The sequence below is a fragment of the Gouania willdenowi genome, chromosome 13, assembly GCF_900634775.1.
Source record: "Gouania willdenowi chromosome 13, fGouWil2.1, whole genome shotgun sequence".
NCBI lineage: Eukaryota > Metazoa > Chordata > Actinopteri > Blenniiformes > Gobiesocidae > Gouania > Gouania willdenowi.
The window spans coordinates 30,171,484-30,193,851 of NC_041056.1; the positions used below are offsets into that span (position 1 = coordinate 30,171,484).

The window sequence follows — 22,368 nt, forward strand, 5'->3', positions numbered from 1 at the left end:
CACATCAGGCAGACAGATGAGGCCTACTGTAGATAACAGACAACAAGAGATAACTACTGAGCGCTCCAGTGTCTTTAATGAGCTCCCAGGAACGTTGTGATTCCTTCGGGTGACCACATGGAACTGCCTGGGTATTGAAATGCACCTACTGCTTTATAGCACCAGAATGGAATGTGAGGGATATATACGTACAACTTTTAGCTTCTTCACTGCGTCCTCGCACACGTGCATCCCTCGTGACTCCTCCACCTCCACCAGCCCCAGGTACTGCAGAGAACAGCACAGGTTATTTACTCTATTTACTGTTATTTATCATTTTACGTTTCACACAATCTCACAAAGCAGTTTAAAGCAAACAAGAGAAGAAAAGTGAGTGAGTGGGAGTCCTATCATTGTTTTAAAGAGGGCTGTTAAATGTGGCCAATGAGGACCCATACAGAGGATAAAGGGATTCTCTTGCCGATAATAAGGACATGAAAACGTGCAGTCATCCATAGCCTCACATCCTCTTCTACTGCCTCTCCAGTGCTCCACTATGTGGTGCATTAAGAGCCCACAGGAAGACGATTAACGCTCCCAATGCTCGGCTCCAACCTGGAGCAAAGGCAGGAGGAGGAAAGAACCAGAGCTCGTGTACAATCAGTGGAACTGCATTTGTCATCAAATATTTAATAGAATGATAAAAGTACAAATAATGCAAATTTTAATGAATTAGATATTGATTGAGTCTTTCTTTAATCAAAAATGTAATTAAAGAAAACAAAATTAAATAACTATTTAGGGGAAAAAATCTTCAAATTAAAGAATTAGAAAAAAATATAGATTTTAAATTACTGCAACATTCGTCCCAATGTTTCAGGAAAATAAACATTTAAAGAAGATTTAATACAAAAACCTGATCAGCAGTATTTAATTCTACAGAGTAATAATTACATCTGTCATCTGTATTTATCTTTGAATCCTAGAAAGTAAATCAGATTTTAGATGGAGCCCATTGGTGACTGAGGGTACCTCACATGGTCAATGAAGGCTACCTGGGGCCCCCGTGTTGGTGACCCCTGACGTAGACCCACGGTGACACAACGAGGTTAAACTAAACATAGCAGATCTGTAGATTGAGTGGAGCTGGTTTTTTTTTTTTATCTGTTTGTGTCCGTTCTCCTTACATTTCCCATTTATTTGTTCCTATCTGCTCCAACATCTCCTGACGTCTCTGTGTCCCTCTGTGCGCCCTCATCCCTCACCCTGTTATTTCCCCAGGTTTTTGTAATCTATAACTTCCCCCCCTGTCATTCCTCTCTCTGTGCTCTCTATCTGCCTCTAAACCTCTGCAGCAAATCACATGTGAGCTCAGGGACTGGTGAATCGTACGCACTCACACTGGAGCTGCTCATCAGTGAAGTGAGCCATTAATAACAGCCCGTTTTATGCTACTATTACACTGCAGAGTTATGGCTTGGAGATGAGTCAGCGCTTTGATTACCAATAGATCCTATTAATATCAAATGTTGAAGCGATAAATCCTAATTGGCTCAGATGCTGTTGACAAGAACCAGATGGATCCAATTGCCCAATCCCTTAATACACGTTTGTTGTGTCTAAAGCCATTCCTGGTACGATTGCAACTATGCTTGAAAAGTTTACACATAATAATAAGTTTGCTTTATCCTTCAGAGAAAAGATGGGCAACCTTCGTCACAACGGGGGACACAAAAATGGGGTCTGCAACCTGCGGCTCTGGAGCCTCATGTGGCTCTTTGAGTCTTTTGCATTGGCTCCCAATAGCTTTAAAAACTTTCTTTTTTTTTTTTTTTTTTACAGAGGTTATTAATGATTAATGACAAATAAAAACATGATATAACAATTTGTTAACCTAAAAATAAATCTTGTTGCGCAATCGGCCACATCTACAGACCATTTCCACTTTCCTGCACCTGTGGCTAATCTTAAGTTTTAAATCCCTGGTAAGATACAATTCACAATTCTCTGGTCTTTGGAGACAGCAGACGTGTTTTCGTTTGCTCCGATAACACGACCTTGGCTACAGCTGGCTACAGCTGAACAGCCTGAACAGCCAATGGAACTAACAACAGCTGGATTACCCTTGATGTAGAGACAAAACAAGGTGACATTGTGGATGAAAAGGGAAAAACCTTCCAAACACCTTCGAAAGAGGAACTATTCTTGAACTGGAGGAATGCTAACAACGTCTGGCAGGGAACAAGGCCAACACAAACAAAGATAGAGAGGACAACACTGACTACAGATGGACGTTCAGAAGAAATCAAGAATGTTTGACCAGAGAGACATGTAAACCCATGTAAATTTGCGATGGTAAAACAGGGGACGGGACCCGGATAAGCAAACTGCTTCTCTCGTCTCCTTTTTCGGCATGTACAAAAAAAAAAAAAAAAAAAAAAAAAAAAAAAAGTGAATGTAACCATGTCGGAAATAAACTGAATAAATAAATAAAAAAAATAAATAATTAAACCAACAAAAAAGACTATTCTGGAAGAAAATAGAGATTTTAATTGTGTGGGGACAGATTAATTTAACCGTCAATGTGCCGGTTAAATATGTATGCTTGATATGTGGCAATCAAACTGTATAATTCATCACTGTAACCTCATAGCTTGATTGTTGTAAATATCTAAATCATATTTGTATATTTTTATTATTTTTGTAAATATCTGTATCATATTTGTAAATAATTTGTATATTTGTATTATTTTTGTAAATATCTGTATCATATTTGTAAATAATTTGTATATTTGTAATATTGTTATTATTAGTATTATCTATCGTACTTTATTTTCTAGTACTGTAATGTGTGTGTATCTGATCCCTATTTTTATAACAGTCTTACTTAATTATACACTTATTTAACGTTATTCTTTCTTTCGTCTTTGTTAAACGTTTTATTCTTTTATTTGTGATTTTTTTTTTTGCTGTGGCTGTAACATAAGCAATTTCCCCCTGGGATTAATAAAGGAATTCTGAAATTAGCAATTTGCTTGTGTTGACCGACATGATCATGCGTTATCAAATTCAAGTTACTTTTTGCAGCCTTTCAAATACATTAACTAAAAAAATGACAGTGGTGTGAAAAAGTGTTTTCCCCCTCAATCTAGAAATGACTTAAATAGACCCTATCTGACAAAGTGAAGTAGACCAAAAGATCTTCAAAAGCTATAGACATCATGCCGAGATCCAAAGATATTCAGGAACAAATGAGAAAAAACTAATTGGAATCTATCAGTCTGGAAAAGGTTATAAAGTCATTTCTAAAGCTTTGGGATTCCCGCAAACCACAATGAGAGCCATTATCCACAAATGGTGAAAACATGGTACAGTGTTGAACTTTCCCAGAAGTGGCCGGCTGACCAAAATTACCCCAAGAACGCAGCGACGACTCATCCAAGAGGTGACGAAAGACCCCACAACAACATCTAAAGAACTGCAGGCATCACTTGCCTCAGTTAATGGCAGTGTTCAATACTCCACCATAAGAAAGAGTTCCAAGACCAAAACCACTGCTAAGCAAAAAGAACATTAAGAGCTGTCTCATTTTTGTTTGAAAACATCTTGATGATCCCCAAGACTTTTGGGAAAATATTCTGTGGGCTGACGAGAGAGAAGGTCTGTGTCCCATTACATCTGGTGTAAAAGTAACACTGCATTTCAGAAAAAGAACATCATACCAACCAGTGGGGGCTGGCTAAAAGAGGTTGCCTGGGTGCAGCCTGCAGCTTTCCTGCAGCTTCCTGCTTATGTCTGCTGACTCGCTTGGGCGATAGAACAATCGCCCAACTAGTGCGGCAGTGAAGCCAATCACCAACAAGAGAGTCGACATAGCAACAAGAATATCCAATCAGCGTCATGGAATCTGATGCCGCTTGGGCGATGGAGATATTGCCCAAGCGGCAAGCCAAGTGTGCCGGAAGTTCAAAAAATAATAATAACAAGAAGAAGAAGTTTGATGATGTGACAACAATGATGACATTAATGATGGTTGACACGAGCAGTGAAACTATACGATCTCTTCTTCAAAATCCCTTTGAGAGGAGAAGATTGGTGGAAAAACTAAGGATGAAACAGCCAGGCCCAGATCAGCCCAGCATCAAAATAAGCCAATAAGCCAGCGAGAAAGGTTAAATTTATACACAAGGCTTCTCTCATAATGGGTACAGCAGGAACGCTTGGCTAGCTGGATGCAGTCATGTAAATACGTTCTATTGCTTCCTGTGTTTGCATTGAGCGCTTTGTCACACAGAAGGACAGAAGGGAAAAATTCCAGTACAAATAAGACACACACACACATACACACAGACGTGGACAAAAATGATGGTACCCTTAACTTAATCTTAACTTAATAATTTGTTGCACAATGTTGAGCCAATCACTGCAGTCAAGAGAAGAGTACAGTACTTGACCAGATTTTTCTTTGTATAAAGTTGACCAATTTATCACTAATGCACTGTTTCATGTGCTCAGCTGTATATAAAAAGGTAAAAACATGTAGAAACTTAAGTGATTTATTGCCAAAATTGTGGTTGTGCAATATCTTGTTTATTTTTTGTGCAAAAATGCCTCGTCATTAATATTGGCATTAAATATTTATTATTTCACAGAGCACTGATATACTGCTGTTTCTGTTCAGTTGTATCGGGATGGTTACTGAAACAGCACAGCCCCCCCTAGAATATTTTTCACCAGCCGCCACCAATACCAACAGTAAAATCCGGTGGTGGCAGTGTGATGGTCTGGGGCTGTTTTGCTACTTCAGGAATTGGAAGACTTGCTGTGATAAATGGAAGCATGAATTCTGCTGTCTACCAAAAAATCCTGAAGGAAAATGTCCAACCATCTGTTCGTGACCTCAAGTTTAAGCGAACTTGGGTTCTACAGCAGGACAATGATCCAAAACACACCAGCTAGTCCACCTCTGAATGGCTAAAAAAAAAAAATGAAGACTTAGGAGTGCCCTAATCAAAGTCCTGACCTCAATCCTCAATGAGATGCTGTGGCATGGCCTTAAAAAGGCAGTTCATGCTCTAACACCCTTCAATGTGGCTGAATTACAACAATTTTGCAAAGATAAGTGGGTCAAAATTCCTCCACAGCGTTTTAAAAGACTCATCGCAAGTTATTGCAAATGCTTGATTGCAGTAGTTGCTGCTAAGGGTGACCCAGCCAGTTATTAGGATTAGGGGGGAAACACTTTTTCACACAGGGCCATGTAGCCTTAGATTTTTTTCTTCCTCATTAATAAAACCCTTCATTTAAAAACTGCATTTTGTGTTTACGTTGTGTTTAAATTTGTTTGATGATCTGAAACATTTAAGTGTGGAAAACATGCAAAAAAGTAAGAAATCAGGAAGGGGGCAAACACTTTTTCACACCACTGTATATAACAGAATTTAAAGATGCAAGATATTGTTTTGTTGTTATTTCTTGATGTTAATGTATTTTATTTTAAACTGTTTTTAAGTTGCCATTTACATGATCAATATAAATCAAATCAAATTAAATCAAACATTATTCCATATCAATTTAACTGTATAAAATTGAATACACTGTATTGTCTTCATTGAGAAGGTATTTTTTATCGGCTCCGGAGAGAAAAGACTGAATCTTTTTCATGTTATTAATTTCATTTTAAGTGTTTTTTGGAGTCATACGATGTATTTTTGTTGTTGTTTTCTGTGTTAAAACTATGTCTAAGTTTTTCATTGTCATTTTGCAACCTTTTCTTTTATTTTTGTGTACGTTTGTAGTCGTTTTGTGTGTTTTGGGGGTATTTTTTATTTTGTTTTTGTTTATTTTTCTGTAATATTGTATGATTGTTGATGTCATTTTGTGTATTTTTGCTGTTGCTTTGTGTATTTTTCTGTCATTTTGTGTGTTCTTTGAGTTATTTTGTAGACCCTGGGCCTCCAGTTGCCCATGAGGTTTTGTGATAAACTAAACTACATACACTTGCTTTTTGATCTCAACGACCTTCTTAGACACCTTTACTTTATTCTACTTTTGAATAAAACATGTCACCAGTTCAAAGTTGTCTTCGCTGTAATACATTTAGTCCAGTTTAGTCCACTTTAGAAACAATCTGAACCATCGTTTTACTGGTTTAGGTTCAAAGCCCATCTATTCATCTGATTAACTCTGCAGATCCCACAGGTGTGATTGTTGCAGGCCCTAAATTACACATAAAGTCAGAACTAATATCCATGGTGGGGTATTCTACCTATTACAGTGCACTATGGAAGAAGATCTGTGAGAAGCAGCAGGTCAGCAAATTTCAAATTAAAAATTAAAGCGTACTCTTTTATTCTTACATTTGAATTTTTTTTACTTTCACGTGTGGCTGTAATTTCATTCTTTTTTTTTTTTTAGTTTTTTTTAAGTTGTCTATTATCCAACATCCTGGTAAACAGTGTATGTGTACACACAGTAAATCCTAATGGATCAACTTCTTGGTTATAAACTCTTATAGAAGAGAAGACTTAAGTTTCCTCATTTATTTTCAATGCATTGAATGTCTATCATCATAATATTTCCATAACTAGAATTTGCAATCTATTTCAATCCATTACACTGGTCCTTAATCTGTGTACCCTTTGTTCTTTGGTTATTCCGCTTTAAAACCAAATCATAATAACAAAATAGTTATTTTGCTATTTTTTTACTTGTTCTGTTTGTGTGATATTTTGATATTTATGGGGAATTAGAGCAAGAATTGAAGTCTGTTGCACCTTGTTTCCCTCCACAGGTCCTGGACCAGATCTAGTCACACAATAGGATTGTTTAGGATTAATTTCAGCAGTTTTCTGGTCCTGCTCCTGTTTTCATCCAGGCTGTGGATGTTTTAGCTCGTAAAAAGCTGCTCACGTTAAATGGTTTGTTTCACGGTGTTACGATCCAAATAGTATCCACATAAACTGGTGACTGACTATCGACTGTGAGGCTGGTGTGAGGAACAATAGATGTTAGAACTTCTACCATTTGACACTTTTGCAAAAAAAATTCCAGCTTTTTTGAGGGCTCTAAAATGTTTATTTTGCACGTTATAATACCGCTAATAGCAGCCGTCAACACACACGGAAGTTGATCACAAGAAATGAGGAGCACCAGTAGATTCATTACACCACCTCTGGTTCCACATATGTGCATGTTTTATGCAAAAAATCAATTTTTTGGTTTTGATTTGTTTAAACATTTGGAATCACCAGTAATGTGACTTATGCTTTGCTTCTTTTTATGTCCAGACTGGGAGCAAAAGTCCACCCAGTCACCAGACTATCTGGATTCTATATGGGCCGTAACATTGTTCGGTAAAGTTGGCTCAAATTCACAGATTCGGACTTTCAGCATCAATAACTCTTTAAGGAAACATCATCAACACACACATTACACCTATGCCATTGGTGTGAGGTGGACTATATGATATCAAACGCAGCAGAGTAAAAGTCCATCTGTGTGGTGAGATTAATACGTGAAGCTCTCGTCCTAGTTTCCCCATAAAAATCCAAATATCACACAAACAGAACCAGATTTAATTTTAAAACCAAAAAGAATGCTGCTTGTTTGGTTTTTCCGTTTTCCTGTTTTTGCTTTTAAATTAATAAAACAAAAAAAAAATCTGTTTTTTCTATTTTTGTATTTGGTTTTGAAATGAAATAACCAAAGAACGAAGAGCACACGGATTGTCCTTAATCTTGTTTCTTGTATTCCTTTCATAATTTGCATTAGCCGTAATGATTTGTTGCTCAGACTGACTGAACAGACAAAAAAAAAAATCACACATAAGACACAGAATATTCTAATGCTTCAACACACATCTCATCTATAAATGTCTCTCTATACGTTGACTGGTAGCGGTTTTATTTTTCATTTGCTTGAATTATTTTTAAAAGATAGCATTGATAAAAGCGCTAATTTAACGTGTCATCTTTCTGTTATTGTCACTTCCAAACCGTTCCATCACACTTTTGAAAATATTGTCAAAAGTTGAGATTAATAATCAAGTTCTAGGTGTAATAGTAGTCAAACAATAGTTGTCTAATGAAATTATTATCATCAACATCTTGTTTTATGATTGTGTATTTATTCACCACCACATTCACTCTTCTTCTCCTCACAAGTTAGAGCAATGTTTGATTGATTGGTTGAATCATTGATTGACTGAATGCATTAGAATGGGTTTGCTAGAAACCCCTCATGATAAATCCTCACCCGAACTGCAAAGTTGCATTTGCCCTTGCGCACAGCCTCCTCGTCCGCCTGCCATTGGTGGGGTCTGCTGGCCTCGGGTACATAGGTGGGCTTCTTCCTCCTCAGACTCTGACGAAGCTTGTTCATCTCCGGGGTCACGTGCTCCCTGGTACTGCAGACACAGAGGATCAGAGACAAAAGCATAGTTCAGTGTACTGTAGAAATCCATCACTGCTACTCTCTTTAGAGCGCCACCATCCTGATATCAAGGTGGAAATCTAAAACTGATCCCTTTACTTTTTTAACTTATTTAAATGTTCCACTATGGAATGGATGAGGTCAACAGTGCTGAACTGTCATTTCTAGATGTGCCCATTGAAAACAATAAGAAGAAACATACAGGCCAGCCCGAGAGAACTGAGATGGCCACGCCCAGAAAGAACTCAAAAGGATACATCTAAGCAGTCAGTAGATGCCTTTGAGGAAAACTGACAGTTGAAGTAAAAGTACTTTTCAAAATAAATTTCATGAAAAAAGTTAACCTTATCATATTATTTCAACGAGTAGACAAAATGAAAATGCTGAAATTAAGAAACATACATGATGATTTTATTTATACGGTAGTTATCTTTAACACAGCTTTTACTGCATTAGTGCCGTGAATGTCTGTCATGAAGCTTGATTGATGCTTCAAGTCAGAGGCAGAGTGGAAATGAACACAAATCACTTCATTTGTCAGACAAATATAAAAAAACTGCTGTTTGTGCACTGATTATCTCTCACAAACACCTTAGGGATGCTGACTTCACAGCATGATGACCACTGTTGGGCGGTAACACGTTATTTGAAATGCGTTACCCCCCAACGTTACTTTTGACAGTAACTTGTATTCTAACACAATATTTTATAAAGCAATATACTCTGTTACCATGACTATATGCTGCGTTTGTCCGTTACTTTACTAGCTGCAGTACACTTCCTGTTTACAGTGTCGCTACATATTTTTGCTGGATGCTGTGCCAACCTCCCTAAAACAGAAGAAGAAGAAGAAGAAGAAGAAGAAGAAGAAGAAGAAGAAGAAGAAGAAGAAGAAGAAGAAGAATATGTTTACTATAAAGTGCGCCAGTCAATGCAAGCCTCTCAAACTGTAAATACACACATTATTTTACCAATATGCCTCCAAATTATACATGCATTGGTGAAGCTCTAAAATAACCCTGCATTGATGGACGTGAGGGAAGCCTCTGCACTGAAGCAACAAATTACAAAAATCGTTTTGGTACTTTTTTGCATCGATACGATAATTGCCCAGAGAAATATTGTGATATATCGCTAAATTGAATCTTAGTAACAACTAATCTTAATCAGACTCTCTGTAGTAAAACAAATTATGGTAGTCGATACAATACAACACTGTCCTGACTATGTCTTATGGTCATTTCTTACCATTTGGATGATCCAAAACTCAGCATTCGGGCTGAACATGGTGTAAAACTGACTCTGGTTCCATAGCAGGGACATAAATTGTCCATCAGTGAGGCAGAGGTGTACTGTATGTGTACGCACTGAATGGTTAGAAGAGTTCTCTCTGCTCTGCCGAACACACACTACAGTTTATATGCACACATATGCATCACTTCTCATAATCACTGCATCATCCCTGCTAACGATGCCAAAGTAGCATGAGCCGGAAACCTCTGCGATTACTTCTCACACACTGTCAAATGTGTGTAACGTGGAGTATCAAACAGCTCAAGTGGCCACACTTAATCCGGGCATGCTAGGCGTGCATAGCCATGAACAAACGCACACGCTGCGTGCACACATGTCGAGGCTCGTGCCAATTGTTTCCGGGCAGAGCGCCAAAGTGACTGGCACCTGGCAGGAAGTGTGTGTTTTTACAGCAGGTGTGAACAGGCACATGTGCAGAGCCGTAAAAGCAGGCTGGAGCATAATAGTCCACAGGGGAATGGAGCAGTGTGCACTGTATCTGCCCTCTTACAGTTAAAACAAGGAGGAGGAGGAGGAAGAGTGAGCGAATGAGACAGGCATCTGATAGAGAGGAGAGGCTCAGTGTGATTCAAGAGTTCAGGGAAAGTAACTAAAGAGCTGAGGTCAGAGTTAGCCTTGTATCATGCTACATTAAATAACTGCTTATCATCAATGGTTGCATCAGCCGAGTAGACAGATACGGAACCTAAGTGCCAAAAACTTTGGCTATGTTCGATATCGCAACTATAGTGCCTTCACATTAGATAGTATGAAAAGATTGAGTGCGTGAGAAATACCCAGGTGTATACTAAGGTTGAACGATTAATTGCATTTGCGATATTATCGCGATATCATAAAACGCAATTTTCTAATCGCAAAAGCTGCAGTTTTTTTCATTTTTTTGTTGCTTGTCCTGTTAAGTTCAGAGAGTGTTTAAGAAGTGCAGTCCACATGTTTACATGTTTCATGAAACGTGAAGTTAGTTAGATGTTGAAGAGGTAAAGCCATAGATTTGTTTACTTTATTGTTGTGATCTGTGCTTTAAAAATTTATATTTTATATCTATTTAAAGTTTAAATAAATCTGAAATTGTTTATTATGAAACAGATTTATTTATTGCTTGTGTTCATTGAAAAATACATGACAAGAGGCCCTTGAAAAGCTAATTGCATTTAGATTATTTTTTAAAGTCATTCAGCCCTAATGTATACACTACAGGGTCTCAGGAGGGTCTCCAAAAATCTCCGAAAATGTTGGCATGAAATGTGTTTTATTGGTCAAATGAACACATGCTCATATTCTACTTGGTCACTTTCTCACTGTTTTCAGAGTATAAACCAAATACAGTTAATATAATTTGAACAAACTATGCCCATTAAAAGCAATAAAACATCCAGAGTTCACGAAAAGGCTTTCAAAACGCTGTACATGTACGTTACTACGTGGTGGATCTAAAAGGAGTTTGAATGAATTGAATATAAGATCATTAGACAATTTCTTCAACTTCTTAATTCTTTATTACTATAATCTACAAAATTAGATATCAAATAACAAAGTCATGGTCATCAAGTTTTTTTAAATGTCAATCTTTGCGAAGTCCACACAGTGTGTGTGTGTGTGTGTGTGTGTGTGTGTGTGTGTATGGGGGGTGAATCCATTCTAAATTATAGCGCACCAAAGTTACCTAATTTAAGTATGTATGAATGTGACGATATCTCAATAGATCGATATATCGCGATATTTTTACGCACGATCGATTATCAATATGCTTGTGCTAAGTATCGATTTAAAAAAAATAAAATATTAATAATAATTTTGTTTTTGTTTTTTTTCTTCTGCTTTTTCACTAAAATGTGCAGGTAGGTCTTCACAGAAATTTTGTCACTGTTTGTTAAAGGAACCAATATATTGTTTACTGGAATAGTGCACTATACTGGTGTCACTGGTAAGAAAGATCCCAATTTTTGTTTACAGAAAGCACTATTGGAGATACTTATTCATTTACATTGGTATGTTGACACTTATTTACACTTATTTACACTGTTCATTGGACACTTTTTCAATTTATTGTCTTTCAGAGATATAAAATAAAAATTGTATTTTTTCACCTAATCTTTTTTTTTTTCTTATGTCATAGATTATCGTAGATTGATTTCTGACCAATATATCGTTAATCGCAGTATCGCCTCATCGCGAGATAATCGGTATCGCAAACTTTGTATCGCGTATCGTATCGTATCGTGAGGTACCCAGAGGTTCCCATCCCTACCTTTCACTATCAATCACCATCTACATGACATGTAAACAGTCAAAAAAAAAGATTAGGCGCTTACGCGTGCAAGCGTGTACACGTGTGCACGTCAGTAAGTGTGTGTGAGTGTTGAGTGTTGTATCCTGTCCAATCACAGCAACGATCTGACTCAGAGTGTAACACTACAGTCACTACCACTCTATGGACAAGTGTCGTGACACAGACTGTAACCGGACTAAATGGTGGTTTGTTATACTGTACACTCAACACACACTTACATACCTGCACACGTGTACACGCCTGCACGCCTAATTTAAAAAATGTCACGTAGACGGTGATCGATAGTGAAGCGCACCTCATCGCTATAGCTTCACTTACGCCACACCTGCGTCTACATGTGACTGATATTTTTATGTTTGTTAGGTGCACATCCAAGTATAGTGTATGTGTGCATACTCTTTAATGTGTATGTTAACGCATTAAGACGTCTGCAAGCACACATGCGGATGTGACTTGTGCATTGTGCCCATGTATCCATTCTAAGTCAATGGAAAATGTAGATCAGACGTGCAGGCGCAGGGTACGCATTCATTGGACTGGTGCGCATATGTGTGTTTGTGTGTGTGTGTGTGTGTGTGTGTAAAATCAGATGGAAAAGGATGAGATGTTTGAGGTGGTTTGGAACTGGTTAGGGTTGTTTTGATTCCTGAAGGGAACTAGGGCTGGGTTTGAGTCTTTCTGTAAAGCACGAGGGCAAAACTAACCCTCGTCAACCTTCATTCGTTTAAAGAAAAGAAACATTGCTGTGGAAACAAAACACAAACAGTGCCCTCCTAGCTGTGACCTCACGACACAACAAACACCATCTGCATACGTTTGAGTAGAAGGACGTGAAGCAGACAGACTCAGGCTGACAGGCAGGCGAGGAGGCCAAGTATCAAAATAAACCTATAAATCAAGTCACAAATAAAGTCCAGCTCTCATCATAGACCCACACTAAAACTCATAAGCACTTCAGTGTAGACTACACAAACAGGAGGCCTTGTGCCAAGTAGCACATAGCTGTTCCATTTCCAGCAATAGAGCGAGCGACCATCTGGAATACATTGTTGCTGAAGAGATTGCGGGAAGTAGGAGGTTGTATACAAGTCATATGACGGTGTGTTGGAGACATTCGAGGGTGTTGGCCTGGGATGACCTTTCCTCATCACTGTTGGTGCTCCTTTCATTCACCACATCTCCACTTTAACACCCAACAACTATGTGCAACAAATACAGCAACTGCAACAGGCTTGAAGCTAAACATTCACAGACATTTTGGCATAGAGCGGAAATAGATATCTGCGCATGCTAGCTCTGTGTATGTATGCAGCTGTGCTCTGAGCTCGCCAGATGTGAATAATATCACTGGCACCCTGTCACACACTTAGACACTCCCGCACACACACCCTACCCTGTCCCAGACGCTCTTTGTGCAACAGCAGCTCAGAGGTTTTGGCTGAAGGCGACACACTCCTCCCTCACACATCCTCCAGACCAGATGCTCACATCACACACACAACTCTGCATTATAGCAGCCATGACTGTGCCGCTATGAGGAAAGGAGTGAAGTGTGTGTTTGTGTGTGTGTATCAGAACACAATGTTCTTTAGACTCTTCGCAGTGAGAGAAGAAGATCTAGTGAAGTTTTCACTGCAGCTCAGAAAAAACAAATATCAAGGGTTAGTATGAGCTCACGCACGCACACACACACACACACACCCACGGGACCATCGGGCTACCCGCGGGTTAGCCCACTGACCCGCGCATCACTAGTGTGCATGTCTATATGTATGTTTATGTTTATGTGTGTGTTTGTTTATATGTGTGTCTGCGTATATGCATGTTTGAATTTGTGTTATGTGTGTATATATATACATATATATATATATATATATATATGTATTAGCGCTGAACGATTTTGGAATATAATCTAATTTTTTTTCCCTCTATATTGCGATTGCCGTAACCGTACCGTTATACCGTGGCCCAAAAACCGTGATGCATACTTAACTGTGGGAAAACTGTACCGTTGCATCCCTAGTCAGTATACAGAATCACATTACATATGGCATCTATCTATAATGCAAGAAAAGTCTGCGTGTGTTTGTGGAGCAAATTTCTCCCCGACACAGTGTTTTTTTGACCTGAAACTTTTTGAACAGCTTGCACATAGCCCGAGTGTGTGCATGCGTCATTTTGGACTTATTTGGTGATTTCAAAATGTTTATTTTCATGTTTGTTTGATGGTTCGCTGTCTAGACCGTACGGATGGACGGGACCCGGAAGTTATGACGGGACCCGGCATTGGCCGCCCGAAGTTGTGTTGAAAGCGAATGGCGAAAAATGTTTCTCCGCGGATAGGGCATTATAAATGCTTATATTTTCACCATGTGCTATATAACCAAATGAGCACCTTGGATGTACAGTACATGCTGAATGCACACAAAGCCGTTTAGAGGTACATTTTTTTTCTCTCAACAACCTATGATGGGGTATGTGCATGCGCACGACTGATGTGCGTGCATGTGTGTCAGAAAGAATCCACAAAGGAGATGTAGAGAGTCCCACACGGCAACCAGGAGGACAGTTAGCGAGTCTCACACACACATTTATAATAAAAATATACTAAATAAACAAAACAAAACAATATTTACACAAAAAGTACACAAAACGACAACATCAATGCACAAAAATATACAAAAAGGCTCCAAAAACACACAAAATGACTCAAAAAAACATATATAACAAATAATACACTAAATAACAACAAAACTACAAAAAAAGACAAAAGGACTCTACAATCACACTACAATGGCAACAAAAAACAATAATTATACAAAAAAATGCACAAAAAGACAATACACATAATGACTCGAAAAAGCAAACATTACAGAAAAATGCACAAAACAAAAAAATATATAAAAATGAGTAAAAAAAAAAACAAACATTTATCAGGCGAATGTCTCATAGAATTAAACCAGGGAAATCACACATGCTATTTTACTTTGAGCCTGCAAATATACCCCTTTATAACACTACAGAGTACAAAGTGTGTACACCTCTTTGTACATCCAACCTTCAAACACATACTCATTTGACCATAATTGACAACTCTACTTAAGCCCCTACTGTATGAATACATACTTCCAACGGGCACTGTACTAGTTATATGAAAGTCAACAAGAGGGAACACATTTGCTGAAATTGAATCAAGGATTTCTCACCTGCCCACTTTCAGTTATTTTCATTCATGTTTTACATAACCAGTAATTATGGCATCACTTAAATCAGTGGTTCCCAACTTTTTTGTCCCATGTACTAGGGCTGGGCAATATATCGAGATTCAAGATATATCAAGTTTTTTTTATTTTGACTAAATACAAAATGACAATATCGGCTATAACAGTATATTTTTATTCTATATCTTATTGTTTATTAAAATACTGGTTTCAGGAGTCGCTGCTTTTGCTATTTCTCAGAACTGCATGAAAAGCACAGTTAGATGGATTGCTGAGTGCGTCCTAACCCAGACCTTCCCCTAAACCAGCCACACTACAGAACTCACAGAGGAGAAAAAGCCAAAAGTGGCACATATTGCGCAGCTGTTTGTCAATAAATGTGCCTGTGTGGAGTTTTGCATCAGCAAATTTAACCCAGAATTGTCTTCATGGTAAAATTTAAATTAAAAACTACTGAGATGTATATCGTATATTGCCATTTTGAAAAATAATAATGAAATATGTGTGTTGGTCCATATCATCCAGCCCTACCATGTACCCCCTTTGTATTTTGTCAAATCATGTGTACCCCTCCATAATTTCATGTGGTCTCGTTTGTCTATCAGTCTTTAACTCATTCACTTGTCATTGGTTCCCTGAGGCTTAATCCACAAACTCAAAATAATTTAAAATAATTTAAACAACATAAAATATCGGTGCAACTTTCATGTGATGACTTTAATAGTAAGTAAACACCGTCTCCTTTGTAAAACGTAGTCAACTAATTATTGTCTCCTATTGTCAGAAATGTGATTAAATGTCCTCCACAGTAGTGTTTCTCAAATGGGGGTACATGTACAAATGAAAGCATTAAAAAATATGGGGTTTTATGCTGTTTAATAATACTAATAATAGTCTAATAATACTAGGCTCAGTCTTGGTCCCACACCAGGTGGCAGATGAACAGAAATGACAGAAACTATAGAAATAAATCTATTCAGGAGCTACTAAATACTGTTTCATTCGACTTATTCACAAAGTTAGATTCTTTAAAATATGTTAACACTCATTATGCTCTATAGGTGATGTTAATGTAGTTGGACAAAGGGGGTGAATTCAGAAATAAGAGAAAAGAGGTACTTGAGCCAAAAAAGTTTGAGAACTACTGCTCTACAGCATAAATTAATCCAGTTTTATTACCGTTCAAGAAAAGACAGTATCTTATTGTGCAATTGTACTGTTTGTTTGTGGTGAATTTGTCCAAAAATTGCCTAAAAATGAGCTAGGAACACTTCCTACTATCTTGAAATGAATTGATGTGTTTCTGAGTACCCCCAGCAATGTCCTCGTGTACCTGTGGGGGTACATGTACCCCTGGTTGGGAATCACTGACCTAAACGACTTAAATTCTTTGCTTGGCTCACGAGAAGTGAGAAGAAAAAGCACCTTTTAAGAGACCTGAGAGTTGAACACAAGGAAAACAAGAAGACATAGCCATCAACGTCCCACGCCTGATTGGTTGTCATTATAATTCACAACCTTTTCCTAAATGTCCTAAATATAAGAACTTCGATGTTTACATAAGAAAATATTATCACATCAGAATATAAAATTACTAACTATCTTAAACGGTTTCTAAGAAACGCTGTCCCCTTTGAAGATACCACGAACAGAGTAAAAACAAGTTCTGATGAACTACCCCCGGGCCCGTGGCCTGCGTTGAATAGCACGTACCACGTTCCTGAGAATTCCACAGAGTAAAACAGATGAAATTGTGGGACGTAAAATAGTAATCTATGTTGAATTATCTTTAAAAACGATATATCACACGACTATGTTCTTATAAATTTGGAAATTACCGGAAAGTGGGGGTGGGCCCCTGGGCCCTTTTTTTTTTAAAAATGGCTCAGAGCGTTTCATCATATTCATTCATAGAGTATTCATACCAAACTGCATTCCTATCTAAGGAGAACTAACAGAGGAGTAGTCATTTGAAAAATGGGGCACCCAGGGGACCCCTGGCGCCCCCGTGACACATACGAAGTAATGGGCCTCATTTGTAGCTGTTCATCATAGGAATGGGATCCACACAAGGTTCCTGCTGCTTAACAGAAGGTTTTCCTTGCCGCCATGATGAATTCATGTTGGGTGTGGGATACATATTATGTGTATATACGTATATATGCATATGTGTGTATCCATAAAATGAAGAGTCCATCCTTAAGACTGCTCTACTGTAAAGTGTCTTGAGATACCATTGGTTATGATTTGGCGCTATACAAATAAAGATTGATTGATTGATTGATTGATTGATTGATTTACATATTGGTATGTGTCAATGATTCGGTACCACCAACCGTCGTAATATTTGACTGGCAAATAAATGAGAAATCGACTTTTGTTTTTTTTCTTCTTTTGGGGCCCCTTGGGGAGAAAAAAAAGAATGTGCGCTTCTTATTTTCGAACTCCATTAAGGTATTGATAACCTGAAGCCACACAACGAATTTGGTCATCCTATCTTAAACAGTTTCTGAGGAAAGATGTCCCCTTTAACTTGGATGGACGGAGCTCAAACCTATGTCCCCGTTCCACTTTGTGGCAGGGAATAATAATCGCGGCAATAGAGCTCTAATAAAAAGCAGGAAAGTTCAGCTCCATGAGGGGAACAAATACATGAGACCATGTGAAGCCAATGTACACATATTCTACGTGTTGAGAGCACAGATTCCACTGAGGAGTGCATTTCAGATTTCACTGACGGTGCTCTGGGAATGTGTGAACACTTTTACTGACATGTTATTTTAACGTACGCATAAAGAATTATTGTGGGACAAAATGAAGCAGATATCAAAGTGAGCAACAACTACAAGCGGACACACTCACACACACACTCAGTTCACCTAATCATTTGGTATTCGTTCATATTGGTACTGAATCATATAATTTAGTAAAACGACAAGTACCGTTTAAATGTATCAGTACTTTGTCATAAAGAGGTACTTTTCTGTTTTAGTCCCTTTAATTCACTTGACAGATAATGTTCACAACATCATGAATGTAAAGTCAAACATATAGAGAGTGCTGTCAACGCCCACAGCCGGAGCTAAAGCATACCATTTTTCTTCGGTTTACTTTTGTTGGAAAATGTCCACACTTTTTATGTAGGTACAGTATGTTCTTACATCAAATCTCATGGTTAATCCTATGAAAAATAATTACAAACATACATATAAATCATGTGAAAATTAAAAAAAATAAATACAATTTAATTCAAATATTTTGTAATGTGTCAGAGAGCAAAAAAGCTACACAATAAGACATAGTCATCAACATCCCCCGCCAGATTGGTTCTCACTATAACTCACAACCTTTTCCTAAATGTCCGAAATCTAAGAAGTTAGATGTATACATAAGAAAATATTATCACATCAGAATATAAAATTACTAACTATCTTAAACAGTTTCTAAGAAAAGATGTCCCCTTTGAAGATACCTTAAACAGAGTCCAAAAAACAAAACAAAAGGGCAATAACTCCGGAGAGAAAAATTGCACGCTTCTCATTTTCGAACTCTATCAAGTTATTGATACCCTGAAGCCACACACCAAAATTTTTTATTTTATCTTAAACGGTTTCTGAGTAAAGCTGTCCCCTTTGAAGATGCATTGAACAGAGTCCAAAAAACGGAAGAAAAGCAAAAACCCCGAAAAAAATTATTGCGCGTTTCTCATTTTCAAACTCCATCAATGTATTGATACCCTGAAGCCACACACCAAATTTGGTTTCCTATCTTAAACGATTTCCGAGTAAAGCTGTCCCCTTCAAAGATATTTCAGAGTACAAAAAATAGAACAAGGGCAATAACTCCAGAAAATATATTTGCGCGCTTCTCATTTTCAAACTCCATCAAGGCATTGATATCCTGAAGCCACACACAATATCCTATCTTGAACAGTTTCTGAGAAAAGCTTTCTCCTTTAACTCGGACGGATGGACGGAGCTCAAACCAATATCTCCCTTCCACACTTTGTGGCAGGGGATAATAAACGTCTAAACACCCGTACACACCAGCACACCCAGATTCTGCAGACTTCAGTTGACCCACATTGGGGCGGCTAAAACCTAAAACTAGTGTCTCCCTTTCCCTGCTAGTCACACACACACAAAGAGAACAGGTGGTCTGCGTTTATCTGTGTGATAAAAAAACAAGGAGAGCATTGCTTAGCAGTTGCAAAGCAGAACACCAGTGTTTAATCTGACCCAGGACAGATTGGCCTTTTTTATTGAGGAAGTTTATAGAAGAGTGTGTTTAAGGCACAGAGACAACGCTGCTCTCATGTGGGGTCAGCGTTCCTTCTTAGAAAAGAAACAATTGTAGTTTTGGGGAAAATGTGAAACTATAGCTTTAAAAATATAGCTACACAAATCTGATTACAATACTATAAGAACAATTCATAAATTGACTAAGTTATTGACACAATAAACAAACAAAGAACCAGAGGTCAAAGTAATGGATTACTCACATTACTGTAATTGAGTTGCTTTTATGGGTACTTGTACTATTTTGAGTATATTTCTAAATCATTCATTTTACTTGTAATTAAATACATTTTAAAAGAAGTAAAGTGATTACTAGTAAATTATCTTTTTTTTTGTTTTAAAATGGACATTGGCCAGACAACAATCAAATGCATGGCATCATAGCCGACCAATCAGATTAAACATAGTGCACCGCATCAAAACAGTATTAAATGTTGATTATTTTCTTAGTTTTAGAGTGCATAAATGTACTTATACTTATTTATACGTATTCTTTAAATCTATCCAATAGCACGATGTGCAATGGTTTCACAAATTTCAATATAAACCTAAAGTAACTGTAACCGTAACCCAGGCATTTTGTAACCTCAGCTTTTTTTAATGGTCCTTCCCTTAAAACCTGTGAGTGTCTTCCCATCTTAGAGAGCATTGTTTATAAATGAGGTCATCTACTGAGCTGAAACTTTCCAGGTCAATATTATGACCGGAAATCAGCGCCGTTATTTATGGAGGTTAAATTTCCCAGTGAAGCATTGGACTTGAACTACAGTATGACTGTAAGGACTGTTCTCATGCCGCCCTGTCTGAGCCTATGTACAACATAAACGCCCTGAGGTGCAGCGTTTACACAAAGGCAGAGCATCTCTGTGAGCAGAGCAAACGTGGGTGAAAGTGCATACTGGGAATGACAGGAAAACATATTTCCATTGGTTTCATCTCGAGACATAATCCCACACTCCTCCTCTAAAACTACAAACTGTTTCAAAACATATTACTGCCAGAATGGCTTTGTAGAGGGTTATAAACTGAATTTCTCTAACTAGAGGTGATAAACATCTGCTTAAGTTAAAAATTATATAATATATAATAATATAATGATAATCCAAACATAGTAATTTTTGAGGGACTTTTGCAAAGTTTTACCAGTTTTTGGCTATTAAATTTCTTTTTAATTAAAAAAAAATATATAACCACACTATGATTAGAAAAAAAATATGTGAACAAAAACTATATAATTTTTTTGGTAATATTTTTGTCGACTAATATGAACTAAACTGTAATTATCACATGGGACGAAAACCAATCAGGATTTATTTTGTGGAGGTATCCAATCAAAACTACTTTTGTTTCGTGGAAGGCAGGACAAGCCTTAATGCCATCCAATATCAGGTTGATAAATGGAAGCCTTAAAAAATACATAAACTACTCTGCTTTTAGAGGTGTCTCGATCCGATATTGATATCGGATATCGGCCCAATATCAGCCACAAAACTAATATTGGACTTTATTGGACTGCATCTAAAATCTCCGATAAAGCGCTCTGATAGATTTTTGTTGTTTCTGTCCCCGCCCACAGTTGTTTCCACCATATACTGACAGTAAAAAATAACTGCAGTGAACTTTAATTGTTTGCACTTTAAAAGTATCATTTGTTTTTATTGGATTTATTTAGGTTATTTTTCAGGGTCTTATAGTTTGATTTTTATTTATTTTATTCAGTCAGAGAATACTGTAGACCAGTGCTTCCCAAACTTTATATCCCCATGTGCCCCTTAGCCTTTATTTCTTATCTCAAGCACTCCTGGCCTTCACTCATGTCGTACATTATTTATTTGTGTCTGCAGGCTCGTCTAAACTCTTTCATGCGTTTCGTCAAACATTAACCTTGAATTTAGGCCTTTTTTTATTCATTTATTTCTGATGTTTTGCTCGTTTTAGAATTTGAATTTCAAATTATTGTTGATGGATGAGGAAAAAGTCTGTATACATGTAAAAAAAAAAATCTATAATAGTGTTAAAAAATAAACAGACAAATGTTTGTGTGTACCTCCTGAGAGGTGTTCAAGTACCCCTAGGGGTACACGTACCCCAGTTTGGGAACCACTGCTGTAGATATTATGTTGAAGGTAAACATTTATGCAATCAATTGGTTAATAATAAATGGGTCAGTTTTTCTCATACCTACTGTTACTGACTATTGTTCTCTGTTTGAGCCTTTTCTAACATTCCACACTACAAAATAAGTAATAAAAGTAGGTATGATTTGTGCTGATATTGCATCGGGTCGATATCGGTATCGTCCAATACCCAAGGCTGCAATATCGGTATCGCATCGGAAGTGAAAAAGTTGTATCGGAACATCCCTATCTGCTTTATTGACAATATCTGTAACATGTTTAGTCGAGTAGAATCTTAATGTCATTTAGTTGATTAAAACTCTGAAATCGTCCTTATGACTAAATTATGAGTAAAATAAAAAAGTAGCATTTGAGTCAAAAGACTACGACCAATACTAAATCAAAAACACTGGGTCATGGGAAAGAAATCATACTGTGTTTTTTAGCAAAGCAGTTAATATATACAGTATGTTTATATTATTAAAAAGGTTTCCTTTTTAACGTTTAATCTATATATATATATATATTACTGAAATTGAGTTATTAAAGTGGGAATAAAATTGTTGATTTCCACCCATGCAGCTCATAATATGCAGTAAACATGTTCTCCTCAACACATGTGGCTTTTAAAGCACAGCTGACCTTCTGGAGTAAAGGAAACCCTCATTAGGACGAGCATGTCTAAATAATGGAAGGGTAATATAGCTCACACTACA

At 37.4% G+C, this 22,368-nt stretch overlaps 1 protein-coding gene across 4 annotated transcripts in view; it reads right to left on the reverse strand.

Moving 5' to 3' along the window:
- Nucleotides 1-22,368, reverse strand: part of numbl (NUMB like endocytic adaptor protein) — a 105,726-nt gene that overhangs the window by 23,455 nt on the left and 59,903 nt on the right. For 3 of the 4 annotated variants that reach the window (XM_028464187.1, XM_028464188.1, XM_028464186.1), the window contains 2 exons: nucleotides 8,236-8,386; nucleotides 193-267 (listed from right to left, as the gene is read on the reverse strand). In XM_028464187.1, the coding sequence (XP_028319988.1) occupies nucleotides 193-267; nucleotides 8,236-8,361 (201 nt within the window). In that variant the 5' untranslated portion in view covers nucleotides 8,362-8,386. Of the gene's footprint in view, nucleotides 1-192; nucleotides 268-8,235; nucleotides 8,387-13,409; nucleotides 13,536-22,368 lie in introns of those variants that run through there. The other variant, XM_028464189.1, reaches the window with a different exon arrangement.